The sequence below is a fragment of the Echinococcus granulosus genome, assembly GCF_000524195.1.
Source record: "Echinococcus granulosus chromosome Unknown EG_S00172, whole genome shotgun sequence".
Classification (NCBI taxonomy): Eukaryota; Metazoa; Platyhelminthes; class Cestoda; order Cyclophyllidea; family Taeniidae; genus Echinococcus; species Echinococcus granulosus.
The window spans coordinates 2,135-16,715 of NW_020170552.1; the positions used below are offsets into that span (position 1 = coordinate 2,135).

General features: G+C 44.2%; 2 protein-coding genes across 2 annotated transcripts in view; one reads left to right on the forward strand and one right to left on the reverse strand. All coding sequences in view use genetic code 11, as the record gives it.

The window, feature by feature from the left end:
• Positions 1-5,087, reverse strand: part of EGR_09863 (hypothetical protein) — a gene marked incomplete at both ends in the record, with an annotated part of 7,158 nt that extends 2,071 nt beyond the window's left edge. The window contains 3 exons of the mRNA XM_024499112.1: positions 3,309-3,665; positions 3,723-3,851; positions 5,018-5,087. Coding sequence (XP_024346458.1) covers positions 3,309-3,665; positions 3,723-3,851; positions 5,018-5,087 — 556 coding nt within the window. The remainder of the gene's footprint in view (positions 1-3,308; positions 3,666-3,722; positions 3,852-5,017) is intronic.
• Positions 5,088-6,238: 1,151 nt separating this feature from the next.
• The window catches only part of EGR_09864 (hypothetical protein), a gene marked incomplete at both ends in the record, with an annotated part of 8,726 nt that continues 383 nt past the window's right edge, over positions 6,239-14,581 (forward strand). The window contains 4 exons of the mRNA XM_024499113.1: positions 6,239-6,560; positions 9,083-9,408; positions 12,256-13,007; positions 13,221-13,440. Of these exons, the coding sequence (XP_024346459.1) occupies positions 6,239-6,560; positions 9,083-9,408; positions 12,256-13,007; positions 13,221-13,440 (1,620 nt within the window). The remainder of the gene's footprint in view (positions 6,561-9,082; positions 9,409-12,255; positions 13,008-13,220; positions 13,441-14,581) is intronic.

The following is a 14,581-nucleotide window of genomic DNA, read 5'->3' on the forward strand; positions in this document are numbered from 1 at the left end:
ACCTCAGAGTAGCTACCCGGAACTTACTTCAAGGCGATGAATAGGAGGCGTCATTTTTGTGGCGGAAGCAGCCTTCGATCCTAGTGGGAGCGAATGTCCTTTCAAGGAGTGGTTGACTTACGGAAGAACCTTTTCCGTGAATCATAATACAGCCTTTTCTGCTGCCTTTTCATACGAAAACCATGGAAATGCACATGCGAGGCTACTGAGATAAGGAGTTTCTTCTCTATGGTGCAACTAGCGCAGCAGAAGCTGTAAAGGTCTCTGCCTCGACACCCAAGAGGTTGGCATCATCAGTCCAGGCAGACCGATAAAGGGAGGGGGGGGGGGGGAAGGAGGGAGAAAAAGGCACGGTTGCGCAAAATAATCTAGGCGTGAAATCTTTGGAAATGCTGCCTCAGGATTGATTGAGTCAGCGCACTCATTTGAGAAAATGTCGGTGAGTTCAAAAGCCAGCATCACAAGCCAGTGTAATACGTGGGCTCACTCGCTGCGAGCTACCTGTTTTGTTGAGAAATAGAATACATGAATAAATCGTTCAACTGGGAATGTTAGTGGCAGAAAGAAGGGTTCCTTCTTTTCCCTCCCTTTCCACTGTTATTGACGTGACAGCGGGTGAGGTTCTTCGACGTAGAAGTTCTTCCTTCTCATGTAATCGATTGACAACAAATGCAAGAGCTTAATAATTTGGTTGCCCCGGCACAACTTGAGGAGGATTTGTAAGCATTCCTTCCCTGGAGAAGCTTGTACCACTGAACCAGACGACAAAGCATCGTAAATGGGTAGTAAAAGTAAGGCCTCTGGCGTTTATTCGTCAGGCAGGAAGTGTAGAAGGTGTGAAGACAAAGTATCTTCCTACCACCTGGTTGCGTGCGGTACAGCTGTGAATGAGATGGTGAAAAAAGTTTCCTCTTGACAGGTGACTCTTAATCACGTGGGAGATTTGAGATGCGTGTAACCCCGCAAGGCGGTAGGTTTCATAAGAGTTGAAAGCGGTTGTCATGGGAGGAAGCAAAATACACATCCATTCATCTACTTCAATGAACTAGGATTGCACAATTTCATACAAACGACTAAAAGAGGAGCGGTCGTCAGGAGGAGAGGTTTACAGTTCCACCCAGAAACAGGCATTAGCTAAAAAGGAAAGTCCAAGGCAGGAGATCTTGAACATCTTCCAGTTGTAAATCAGCTGTTCATATGCTTTGAAGGCAGCCCAAACAATAAGCCATACAGTGAAGATGCTGTGCAGTGGAATAGTTTGTCTGCCTTAGAACGCCTGTTAGAACGAGTAGGCAGATCGTTGTGGAATGACCCCAAAAAGTGCACTGCAGATCATTATGCCAATGAATGAATGAAGGAAACAAGTCTGCGATCCAGGTCGTTCCGAACAGTGCAAACCAGGGCATGTTAATCAGGAGGTGGGGGGTGGGAGTTTGAAAGTGTAAGAAAAGCCAATTCTACAAAAGAATTTGACCCAACCTCTCCTCCAGATGGATTGAGAGCAGGAACTACGATGGTGGGTAGCAGCGAGCCAGAAACAGGGGTATAGCGAAAGCATCATCAGATGGTCAAAACGGGGACAGGCGGCAGCATCTATGCCGCTGTTGATGAACAATCGGCAAATCCGACGTCAGTATAGAATATAGTGGAAGCGGTGGACACGTCCAACCATCTCAAATGCGCCTGGAATTAGCATCGCCTAAGGTAATACTGAGCTTTCGTTGCCGTTCAAACAAAACTAAAGCAAGGGAACCAAGAGATTGTTAATTTCAAGTCTACTGCTTGCGCAATCTTATCCGAACCCGCTATTAGCACGTGGAAGGCATTAAGGAGAAAGTCATAAATGCGCCAACTCCTCCTCTGGGTAAGCATAATTAGGCGTGTACCACCGCGACCCAGTGGTAGGCAGGCAGGCGCATTCACCCTCGCACTGCGTGGCCTGCTCTCTGGCAGCAGGCAAATCACCGCGCGTACGTCAGACAGACGCTTATTATGATGGCATAGCGTAAACCTCCTCATGCGACGCGATTAGCACACGTTGCTAGGGGAAATAACTTGCGCACTAAATAAAGGCCGCATTATCTCATCCCCAGTGCCGTTGCTAAGGCAGTACTCGAAGTCCATCTTAATGGCATGGGAAGGCAGGCAGTGCACCTTGCGGCTTGCATTTAATGGGAGCTTGTTACAAAAGAAGGAAATCCTGCAGATTTGCTACTTTGGAAGAGAGAACTTTCAAAGCAAAGTAGATCAAGCACAATCTGTCCTGGTGAGAGAAAGAAATGTGTGGGCAGAGAGTTGAGAGCCAAATTTGCTAGGAGTGATTACTTTGTGGAGGCTCTACAAACTTCCATTTTATTAGCGCGAGACATCACATCGAAGTGATGCGGAATTGAACAGGTGTCAGGAGGTAACACCAGTTCCTCCTGCGGGGTATTATGATTCAAGTAGTGGTAAATCGATGTCAGCTCGACTTTCAGTTGGTTTTAGATGTAGCAAAATAAGAGAAATCCTAACCCACTGCTGGATGAGGAGAAGTGTGATCTGGAACAGAGTGTAAAGGGTCTTATTTCGGCCACGAAAATCTGGGCGCATTTCCATTTGTTCTCGAAAAATAAAAAATTGCATCTTTTTAACAATTAACAGAGGACGTGGATATTTAAAATTAACGTCTGGTTAGAACAACTAAATTAGATTTAGTTGTGACAAATAATTACTCAGCTCAATTCCACTATTTCTGGATGACCGTTTAACCACGCGGGCTCTCCACTCTTCGTGGCTTCTACTCCCGTCTCACGGTCCCATGCTGATTAGCTTTGTTATGGCTCGAAAGATGCAATAAGGCATGGCAAGGCACCAGACCCATACGAAATCGTCTGTCAATACGAAAATGAATCGCCATTAAAAAAGGCTTTAAGAGACACGACTGAAGAATGTCATCAGAGTCGATAAGGCTGCACCTCAATAGGCACAAAATAGAATGACAAGCACACCGGCAACAAAGGCAACACTCTGTAAGGCTTTATTTTTCGTTAAGCGGACGGATACTACTTATTATCTCAACTCAGGTTAAAAGCTGTCGTTACTGTGACTTTTGGCCTTAAGGACAAAGATTCGCTATGAAGGAATAAGACATACGCATATAACAACTGCTTATTAGAAAAATTAACCTTTTTGCATGAAGCTTAGTCAACTTTAATCGAATATAAGTTTCAAAAAGTTCCATTTACCACAGTTGAAACCTCTATAGAACATCATCCCCAAACAATTAAATACCCAACATTGATTAAGAAAAAGAGTGTTAGTGTTACCCGCCGCATAGACGTCATTCTGTCTTTCAATCCGCGGCTCTACCGGATAGTCGGGTTGGCGTCGAATTGGATGTGAAGACATCGTCATCGGATTTTGATGGACATAGTCCGACAATGAGGGGTAGATGCTTTCGCTACCTACCAGATATGACTGGTTTTGCATGTTGTAAAAGGGAAGTGATGGCGGCCGTGGTGGGTAGTCCAAACCGTAACCCGGTATTGGTTGCAGCGACGGTACCTGACGTGTAGAAATCTGTGCCAAAGATGGGTGTGTTTCATGAGCCGTAGTCAACAATTTATCTCTTCGATATCGCAGCTGCATTCTGTAGCACATCAGGCAGGTGATAAATAGACTAACTGCAAGGATAAGAAGTAAATTTAATAAACATCAAAAAAACAACGAAAATGACATACTTAAAAGTAGGCTGGCAATAAGCCCGCAGAATGCAAAACCGACGATGGATGCGGTCGGCATGCTACTTGTATCTAGGTCGCCAGCCCGAGCAATTGTTGTAGAGAAGAGTAGACAAAGAAGCTGTGGAACTGCCATGTTTTTTTATTACATGCTACTAGATCTAAAACAGGAAAAACCCAGGCATTGGGCTCCAACATATAAATCGGAAAGGACATGTTTTAAGAAGACCCACAATTTAGGAAAAAATACTTACAACACTTAAAAAGACCTAATAATTGGGCATTTACTACTATCAGCTACCGTCTTGTATAATAAAACGTCCATAATCTAATTATCAGATGGTAGTACTAGATGATGTATACCATAAAAACCAGAATTTTGATAAAGCAAAAATACTTAAAGGAATTGCGCAATCGGTAGTACGATCACCAAATAAAAGCATAATTCTCATCAAAATGCTTTGTACAAACGCTTATAATACGTTCAAATGATAAAAAGAGGGCCAGATGAGAGTGACTAACGGTGCTTCTAACAGTTAACAGGACAAACTGCACAGCCACCAACTTGATAAGTGTTCCCAAGGCTGAATGAACAACCTTGAGTGAATGAATTAATAACTCATTAAACTAATGCATTATCTGAGCCATAAATGGTAAACGTATGGTATTATAAAGAATGTTCATTGTTATGCCAATTTATCGCAAGAAGTTAAGTGCAGCAGGGTACTGAAAACTGCTTCCGTTACAAATTTTAGAATGTCTAAGAAGAATTTAGTAATTTTAGTGAAATCGTAGTCCTTCGCAACTTGTAAAAGGAGCCCTTTGCCCAAACGGATTGTACAAGTGACATATTAAAGGCATTAGGTTGCCGGAATGGCTCTCATGCCAGCCCACTTGGCGAAGGTACAATAGCCCAGCCGCAAAGCAGCCTTCCACCCAAGCTGATAACTAGACAATCGACGTAAAATATTAATTTTTTTAAGCTTTAGCTGTTATATTCCTTTTGTTAAAAAAACATTTAAGTGTTAACAGTGCCAGTCATCGAAGTTATGCACAGTTGAGTAGATACTTGACCGTAACGGTAGTATTCCCTCTTAGTAGTTAAAATCAAATCAAAAGCTTTGTTTAGTATAAGATAAAAATGCAAAAAAGGAGACTTGCGCAGATTTCTACATGTGCAAATAGCTAGACGTGGGAACACTGGCCTAAAGCAAATTCGCGTACAAATTGATGGGATTTAACGCAGTTCCGTAGGTATAAGGTTTGACGCTACATAGTTTACACTTTAAAGTTACCAGTTGCTAGTCGTATCCAGCCATGAGAGAGGTTCAGAAGATATGGCGGATACACGTTATACCCACCCATGCGACCAAACTTACCCACAAGATTTTTGGTTTGCGTCGCCTTCGTTGCATAAATCCAGTCTGAACATGGCACTAGGATTGCTGTCACAGGTAGATGTTATTATATTCCTCCCGTTCGGAGTTGTCACCGATACACCTTCTGTTGAGTGTGTACTTCTTTCACTCCGCTGAGGAAACAGGAATCAAGTTAAATGCCTTTTAAGCTAAAAGGGCACTTTTTGCTGTCATCAGTGAAGCATAACAAGTCGGTCTTAGCGAAGTGGAGGCATAATACTCGGACTAAATACATATATTCGATATGCAGAAGGTTTCAGAGCCACTGACATGGCTCGGACGTCAGTCTATTCGGCAAAAATGCAGTGACTTTTAGCCACAACTGAGGGTTAAATAACCAATGTATTACAAAATAGAGTAATGGGCAAATTAAGACGTGATATCAAACGCCAATGGTACCAAAATATCCCGGCAAAGTGGAATATACTTCATAGAGTACCAATAATTTTTACGTTATCTTAGAGCAATTCGCTGTTAACAAATTTAGACATCCTGTTACAATCGCAGGTCGGTTTACTAGTGACAAAACAAACTAATCCACTCTCACCGAACACGCTAATTTCTAACTCAAACTTCTTTTTTAAGCTCATGTTTATATTAAAGAAATCATAGTTTTATAGACACTAATATGCTTTAAAATCTGTGGCTATTTTTAGTAATGCTAATGATCGAACTCTCTACTTGATGGACTAAAATATTTAAAAATTTAAAAAACAGCCTTCAAAATGGTGCATTGTTTATTGCTTAAGGTCTCTGACCTCTTTCAGTAACAGCGCAAAGTAAGTAATTTTATGTCCTCATTTTTTCATTCTTAACCTCTCCTTACTTTTAATTATTTATTACCTTACCCGGTACTTGCAATTCTCTGACGATGTCGGTAAGTTGGGGCGGAACCGAGTGTTTCTGCCGATTTCTCTTTCAGTTCTCCTTGTGTTTGCATATTGTAGTGGTATTAGCTAATAATTGTTATCGGCTTATGCTCCTCGGAATGTGTGTAACCATACGACCCCAAGGGAATTCCTTGTATCCCTAAATAAGTTGGTTGCTTTGTCTTCCTTTTCTCGATTTCAAGAAGCTTTTCCGACATTTAACTGGAGTATGATGTCTTCGATCTCTTACGATGCCTCTACGGTGACCTCTGGAACCGTAAATCCTGCAAATTCAAATAATGTTGTCCCTCTAAATGTCGCTGCCACGGCCGCTGCTGCCGCTGCAGGTGCCTACATGCGTGGTGGCATCACCCAACAAATCAATGCTTCTCCCGATACCACTTTTATGTACCAATACGTCTCACCCCCTCTTTCCTCCTCCTCATCACCTTACGCAACCACCACCCGAGACAGAGTTTCCCAATCTGCGGTTCCCGCTCCATCCTTCCTAGATTATGCCGTTGCTACTGGGCATCTGCCTTATTATTGTCGTAAGTTTTGTTTTTGAATCTCCCTTTGTCAATGCTCTCTGTTTATTTTTCCTAATCTGCCTTTCTTTGACCCACTTTATCGCCGACCTGGACTGCAATACTAAGCAGCATTTTAAAAGCATTTTCGGACTCGAATTGAGCGCCTTTCTCCCCATGAATTAGAAGGTCTGGGGTTGGTTCTGCTATAGAGCTTAATTGTGCTCTATCGCTTGGCAACGAGTGCCGATTGTTCTCTGGGCAGGGTCGTAATTTTGCCCCATCGCTCACATCAAAATTAGGCCTATGTGTGTGTTTCGGTAGATTAACTGCACTACTTGTGGTCGTTGTTGCTCTCCCCCTATACGTACGCACATACGCATCGATGACGCAATATTAAATGCAAAAAATCAAACCTGCAACTGCTGGGGTGAGTCACCTGCATAGAGAGGTTAAAAATTCTTCCAGTAATTTTAGCATTCTTAGATGATTTATTGCCTTCTTAAATAACTAAAATGGCGCTATTTTTTAGTGCTTAGACGGTCTTGCTAAACCCGTTTCTTAATAAAAGTTAAAGAGTTGTAATTTATAACTGTATTTTTCTCTTCTGATAATATTCCTTTCCTTTATTTGTGCCAATTCTTCTTTATTTCTTTGAGTCATTTGCGCTACTTTTCTTGCTGGGACATTAGTTGGGAAGGGCGGCAACTGATAAAAAGCGAACCTCAAAATCGGAGGCTCAGGATGCCTTAAAATCCTCCTCGCTTTACGTCTCTTCGAGCTTTGAAGCATTACTAATTATGACCTTGATCGAAATTTGTAAATTTTTTAGTTGTGGAGTACCGTTTTCCGTTTCATTTTGCACGTCATTCCTACTGGGTTCTCCCTTAACCTTTGAAGTCAGTGGAACGTTTTATGATGAAATAAAACCCAGAAGCTTATCACCCTTGATCTAATTGAAACAGTGTCAGTAATAAGTTGGAATGATTCCATTTTAGGCCATTCTTTGGCGCCTTGTTATTCACGTTGGTGACATATAGATGTTTTACGATGAACATTTTTTCTCCATGAAGTAGATCCCTCATTATTGCTACAGTGAGCGCATTTTCCACGCTCACTGAAACATGATTTGGTGGAGCTTCCCAGAATTGCATTTACTTTTCCTAAGCCCTTCCCTTTCCTTGCCAATTTAATGCTTTCTAGTCAACTACATGGATTATTCTCTGAATTATAGAGTGCCTGGGGGGTGCGCATTTGTGCCAAAGTTGTAAATAGTTTTGTTGGATAAGCACTGCTTGAAGTTTGATGATGGATTACCGCTCGCGTATTTCGTACGAAACTAAATTTGTTTAGAGTAGCTCCGATTTCGTTAATACTCCAAACTTTTCGCAATATGAGATTTTCTGCTCTCAAGTTTGTCCATTCATTCCTCCATTTTCATCAATCCTGTAAGCAATTTTGCTATTTTGACAATCTTGACCCGACGAACTCATGTTCCATATCGTTATTGGTTATTCGTAGTTGTCGAAAGTCGGCTTACTTTTCTTGACTCTTCTGTTGACGACGTGCAAATTCAACCATCAACTGTGGTATCTTTCGTTTGCATCAAAAATGCCAAGCCTTTTAAAAAGAAAACCTTTTTTGAAGCCTCCGCAAAAGTGGACATAGTCTTTGCAACAAGTGAAAGGCGTTGGGCATTCTTTTTTTGGCCTTGAAGATACCATCATTCATCCGAGTCTAGAACCAGTTCAATTATAAGCCCATGGAAGAGGTAGAGGAGTAGAAGTACAGACATTATGTAAAAAATGATTGGTTCTGTTAAGGAAATGAGTTCTATAATTGATTATTTGAATTTTTTCAACCACGTTAGTCCATTTTTCATCAAAGATTTTCTTGCGCCAACGCAATTATCTTTGTGGATATGGAGCTGGACTGATTCATTGCTACAGCATAGATTCAAGTTACAAATACGGAACCGAACGACTTCCATACCCATGCTTTCACGGGTAATGATAAGCCTCAAAGACTTTTGGAACACGCCGTGCGTTTGTTTTGGGGTGAATTGTGAGGCGGAGTGGCTTTTGTACCCCCTAAAGTTTATTAGGTGAACAAACTTGCCATCCGTTCACCGTCCCATCCAGCTCCCCCACAGCAGCCACAACTGCTCACTGAGAAGTTTTTGCTAAAGCCCAAGCAATTGTGACTGGAATATGTCCACTCCACACAGCCGGACACAGATGGAAGGTGTGCCACTCGACATGCGGCTTCGAGGGCTACTGCCAGGACTAGCCAACTCGAGACTCCACACCTTATATCTCATGGCACGTGGTCAAGAGATGGGAAGCGATTGGATTATCACACCGCCTTGGTATTAGACAGTTACATATTTACACACGACGTTAGAATAGGCAATAGGGAAACGAAACGGAGGCTTCTGGGGCTGAAGTAACCTTATTATTAGTTTGTGGAAGGTTTGAGGGCTTAGTAAAGCACGAGTAGCATGGGCCGATGTGTCGTCCTAAGTGCACCCACCTTTATCATTTCAGCTCAATACCTTCAATATCCCTTACCCGAGGCCTACCAGCAACAAGCGTTGGATCCAAGTGGTACCTATCAACTTTCACCTTCAACTATTCCACTGGTTACACAGGATGCCTCCATTCCACAATTAGGCCCCACCATCTCTACCACCAGCAGTAGATCCACCCCAGCCGCCGCTACCGCCGCCGCTGTGGCCGCCGTTTCCACAACATCGACAACCAGCAACAACATCCCGAAGCGTCGGTTGTCGTCACCGCTAGTTCAGGAGAAACGTCATCAACAACAGCCAGTCCAGATTCAACAAGCTGGTGTGGAAGTGGCACCAACTGCTGTGAGTGAATTTTCGTCGACTTTTTTTTTCTACTTTTCGTGGTGGATTTGTGTCACAATTTGTCCTAGCCAGCTATTATCCTCTTTTATGTTGAATCGAGTTTTTAAATAATCACCTTGGTTCTTGTTTCAACTTTGCCAGGCTCTTACGAAACGATTTGAGTCAGTGGCTCTCCATGGCTTGGAAATCGCTTTCATTTGTCATTCGCACATCGAAGCTTCTAGTCTGGAGAGGAGTCTTCTGTCTTCCTGTCATTATTATTAGTAGGTTTGATTCTGCGAAATTGGGGCTTCTTTGCTACTACTTCATCACTTTTCAACTGGAGGTAGTGCGCCTTCGGAGGTGCGATTGCATCTTGTCAAAGCAATTTCTGTGGCTATTGCTTCCATGCAAAGTTGATGCCTGAGTGGAACAGTGGGTGACGTTTTTACATATCCGAGTTTAATTTCCTCCTTCCAAATGTGATGAAGTCCAAATCATCGTTGTGCTTTCTACGGTCTTCTTTTCCTCATTTGCAAGCCATATTTCATGAAACGTTGCTCAGATCTGGTGGGCGAGATTCGAGCTCGCCTCCTTTTTTTCACCCGGGTTTAACTTGATCTCAAAGTAGCATGAACCAGGGTCTCGTCGGACTTGTGTCATAGCGCTACCAAAGGATGCAGTAGCTGGTGGACCACTCAAAGTGAACAGAGACATCACGTCCAGGAGGGAAGACTCTAATACAGGATTCGGGCGTCAGGAGCACCCTGCGGTCATGCCCACCTCGAATGACAACAGCGCAAAGGATTTCAAACATGCTACAATGTCTTCAATTCCTCCATTGAACTGATGTAAAGTTGTTTGCAGAATCGAGCTAGTTCGCTTTCATTGGTTGATCTTCTGGACAAACTGTATGGCCAAGAATTCCTTCATTGAACCATCGTGAGGTGGAGCTGTATACTTCTTTTGCAAGCTTGTGGATTCTTTGTTGCCGTGCAGGTGAAGTAAAGTCACATAAAGGATTTAGAACGAGCTGCAAGGACTAGAACTCCCCTCTTGAACAACCGATTCATCGCACCTGGAAGTGAAGTAGCGCCCTTCACCTGCCGGATCTTGAAGTTTGCATGCATCATTCGCGTGTATGGTGGTCATGTGATTCATTCGAGGTCAGATGCAAGGCCTGGAAGTTTATTTTATCTTTCCCTCCGCCGGCACAAACGTAGATGTGCCCATCTGATCCGAGTCAGTGGTGGTGGCGGCGCCGGCGGCGACGGCGGCGGTGTGAAGCGTGGGCTGCTATGCGAGGCATCGATTAATTGCCACCAAGCGCGCGGGCTCTGCAAACACAGCACCACACGCTTGCACAACTATACATTCATACACACGTACATGCACATTTGCTGGATCTGCGTCACTCTCTAGCTAGTTAACCAACCAGCCGATGCGCCAATCACCCTTGGCACGAGACAAATATCAGCTGCTGCCGCTATCATCGTACTGTTGCTGCTGTCATTGTCACTGCGCCCCCATCCGTGGAAGCTAGTTTTCGTTTGTGTGTGTGTGTGCGTGTGTGTGGATTTCGGGGTCTTGTTTCAGTCAAATTAAGGAGTCTCAAAGAGGCCCTTCCAAGGCTAGAGTATCATCAGAAGTCACTAAAACCTCTAAGTTAAGAATATCAATAGTTGTTCCACGTCCATTCAAAGAAAACGTCCCTTTTCCATCAACACCTTTCGGAAGAAATCTGTATTTGTTAATTATGGATCAGCTAAAGGGGTTTCAAGTCTGGCTAATGAAGAGATTCCATGGTGGTGGCTCCATTCCATACATGCGTCTCCAGTATTTGACGTCTTCCACCGTTGTCTTGTTGCGTCCTTCCTCTTCAAGGAAATCAATAAAAGAAGTTTCATGTCTACTGAGCTGAAAGATATTCCAATTTTCACCACCTTTCGCATCTCCACTCTCCAGGCACTTGAGTCAATTCCTGCTCCGTTATGGCAGAAGTTCCACTTTTGTGGATAGCAAGGATTCACGGTTTTTTTCAACCTACATTCCATATGCTAACCTTTAGTTATTTGATGGGAACTGACCAGTCGCTTCATGTCTGCTTGTGTCTTCCGTTCTGTCTAAACTAGAATGAGTTATAGCGCCCCAAGACTTCCCTAAAGACGAACGAAGACTTAATACTCGGGCAAGTTGTGTATTCTCGACGTACTGAAGGTTTTGGGTCTACTGGCATGACTCAAAGGCAGGCCGCCCAGTGGGGATACAGTGGTGAAGCCCTACGTGACCCGTCACTAAAACTAGGATTTAAACAGGCTTCAAGACCTCCTTCATTCCGCAATTGTTGTAATATCTTACCAACAAATATTTGATGAGTTCTAAAGTCTTGTAAAAGCAATGAATTCTTGCTTCCATCTATATTTCGGATGTCAAATATGCTGACCTCTCGTTTATAATGTCAAATCCCGCACACTTGACCTGATTTGTATCTTGAAGGACGGCTCCTAGGCAATTAATCAGATCCGAGGGTTGGCCAGTAAATGGTGAAATAGATCACTTTGAACTGATAGAATTGCTTATCAGAGAGATCTGAAACTCACTGGTTCACTTGTCCGTAAATTGCACTTCATTTCCCCCAATGTTTTTATCAACAATTCGCTGCCCTTTCTGCTGTTACTCTTAAAACCTCTTACAGGTCTTTTCAGATTAGGAAAAATGAAGTGGATCCCTTCTCAAGCGGACGAAAGGTCTAGTGTTTCCATTCTAGATCTACCTTGGAAAATCGTCTTGGAGAAGAAGCAATGGAAAGGGATTCATGTCTAAAAGGCGTCCTGATAAAGTAAAACTTTTCTTTCTACCCTATTTTAGGCATCAGCACCACCGATTTACGGGATAGCCGAGTCGTTTCCACAAGGTCGCTGCCTGGACACTGATAGTAGCACGAATGGCAACTTCTATAATGCCTTTCTCACAGCAGATCAACGCCACCACCAGCAACAACAACAATACTACGCCGCCGCAGCTGCTGCAGCAGCGGCTGCCGCTGCCTCCTGTTATCCCTTAGATCTTCAAATCTACACCACTCCACAAATCGCTCCAGATCCCTACTGGACACCTCGCCATCCTCTCGCCTGGTACTCAAGGAGTCATCCTACCCCACCACCACAAACAGTCCAACCCCGGGAAGATCAACAGTCGGCGGCAGCTTTGCAGGACTGCTATTACTCGGATCTAGCTGCGGCCGTTCATAACATGTGTCTTTGTGGCCCTGCAAGCAGTAGCACCGGTGGTGGTGGCGGTGGTGGAAGTGGAAGTGGTGTCCCAAGTGAACGCGGGGCCTATTCACCCATTCAGTATGCTGGCTGGGGCTATCCTACGGCGTCTCCTCCATCACAGGCGTCTTCATCGCCCTTTCCGACGCTCTATGGAACTCTGGGAACCACGGCAACGCAACAGCAACAACAACATCAACAAAGTCGACACGGGCATCATCAACACCATCACCACCCAGCTTCGAATCCCGTCGCTGCAGCAGCCGCTGCAGCTGCTGCTGCCGCCGCAGCCTCTAGATTGCATCAAACAGAGTTTGACCCAGAGGAACTAGCTCGTCTCTGTCCTGGGTACGTCTTGGAACTGGTTTGACATGCTCGGTTTCGGTGTCATGCATATGTTATAGGCGTCCCGTGTTGTTGATCGTACCGAATCCAGATCCAGATCTGAACTAGGGATCCGAATGTACTAATGCGAATAACTCGTAGCGGCGCCCTGATTGCATCCATAAATTTAAATGCCCTGATTTGGCTTCACCTCTCCTCGCATTTTTTGCCTTTAAGGATCAATCCACCAGAACTGGATCCAAGTCTGGTGTGTCGGACTCGCTACTTCGTTATCAAGTCGAATTCCACTAGGCACGTGATGCTCTCAATCCAACACGGAGTGTGGTGTTCCACACTCGCTGGCAATGAGTGTCTCAACAGGGCCTACCTTTCTATGCATCAGAGTCCAAACGCTCCTTCATCGTCTTCATCAACATCTACCTCACAGTTTGTGGAAGTGAGTTATTGTTTTTAAATGAATTGTTGTGGGTCGAATGACTCGTAGTCATTATTTATGGAAGGATTTAAGTGAGGAATGGTTTTATTTAATCCTGCATCATCATCTTCACTTAAGTAATTAGTATGTGGCAAAAGTTCAGGACCTTGAGTTCGTTGTGTACTTTTCTGAGTGATTCCAAGGTGTTGGATAGATGTTTTTGTCTTGTTTGTCGTCCTCTGTTGCAAGAAAGCTTTCCCCTCCCCCCCCCCTCCTCATCTGGTTTAGTACTTGAAAGGGCAGTTAAGAGTCTAAGGACACTTCCTGGGGTAAACCAAAAGTTCATGCCGTTTGTGAATTAAAAATAACTGCATTTTCCTATTAGTGGGACACAAGCTGGCGACCAATGCCCTTCTTATGCGTGAAAAAGATTTGTCGCTTGAGGCAAACAACCCGGCTCCGACAGCCTCCGTTTTGTTTTTCAACTGGCCATTCCACTGTCACGTGTAAGCATAAGCGTTGTGACAGCCCAATCACTTATGGTTTGAGGAAATGCCATCCTAAAACGCAAATCCTCCCAAGCCTTGACCAAGCACCAACGCGCCGCGAGGTAGAAGGCATGGCGGGCAGGCGATGTAAGGTGTAGAGCCTCGCCTTCTCCAATGCCACTTGGAGGAGGACTTTTGGTCGACCAATTAACTAGTCCTGCCTATTCTTCAGGCAGCAGCAGTAGTTTTCTAACATGTGGGCCTTCGAATTGTAACGGGTGACGCTTTAGAGTGGATAAAATTTAGTCGTGATTGCGGTTTGGCATTCAACAAGTGAATCATTCCGTGCACTGCGTCGCACCACAACGCACTGCATACACACCCACGCGTAGACACACAAGGCAAGTGTGGACTTGTAAGCTGGAAATACTGCGTCGCTCAGACGTGTGGGCTGATGTGATGTGTAAGGCCTGGATAGCAATGGACTGCCCGCGCCAGTTCTCACAGGTTCGTCGGTGCCGTCAATTAGACAGTGAAACACTCAGTCAGTAAACAAGCTAGAATGTGTAGTGTGTTCTCGAGATATGCGCCAGAGAGCAATCCGATCCTCTCCATTCGAGGCTTATTGTCATCCCTTGATGCGGTTGCCACTCATTTGCTTGTCAGTTGCCAAG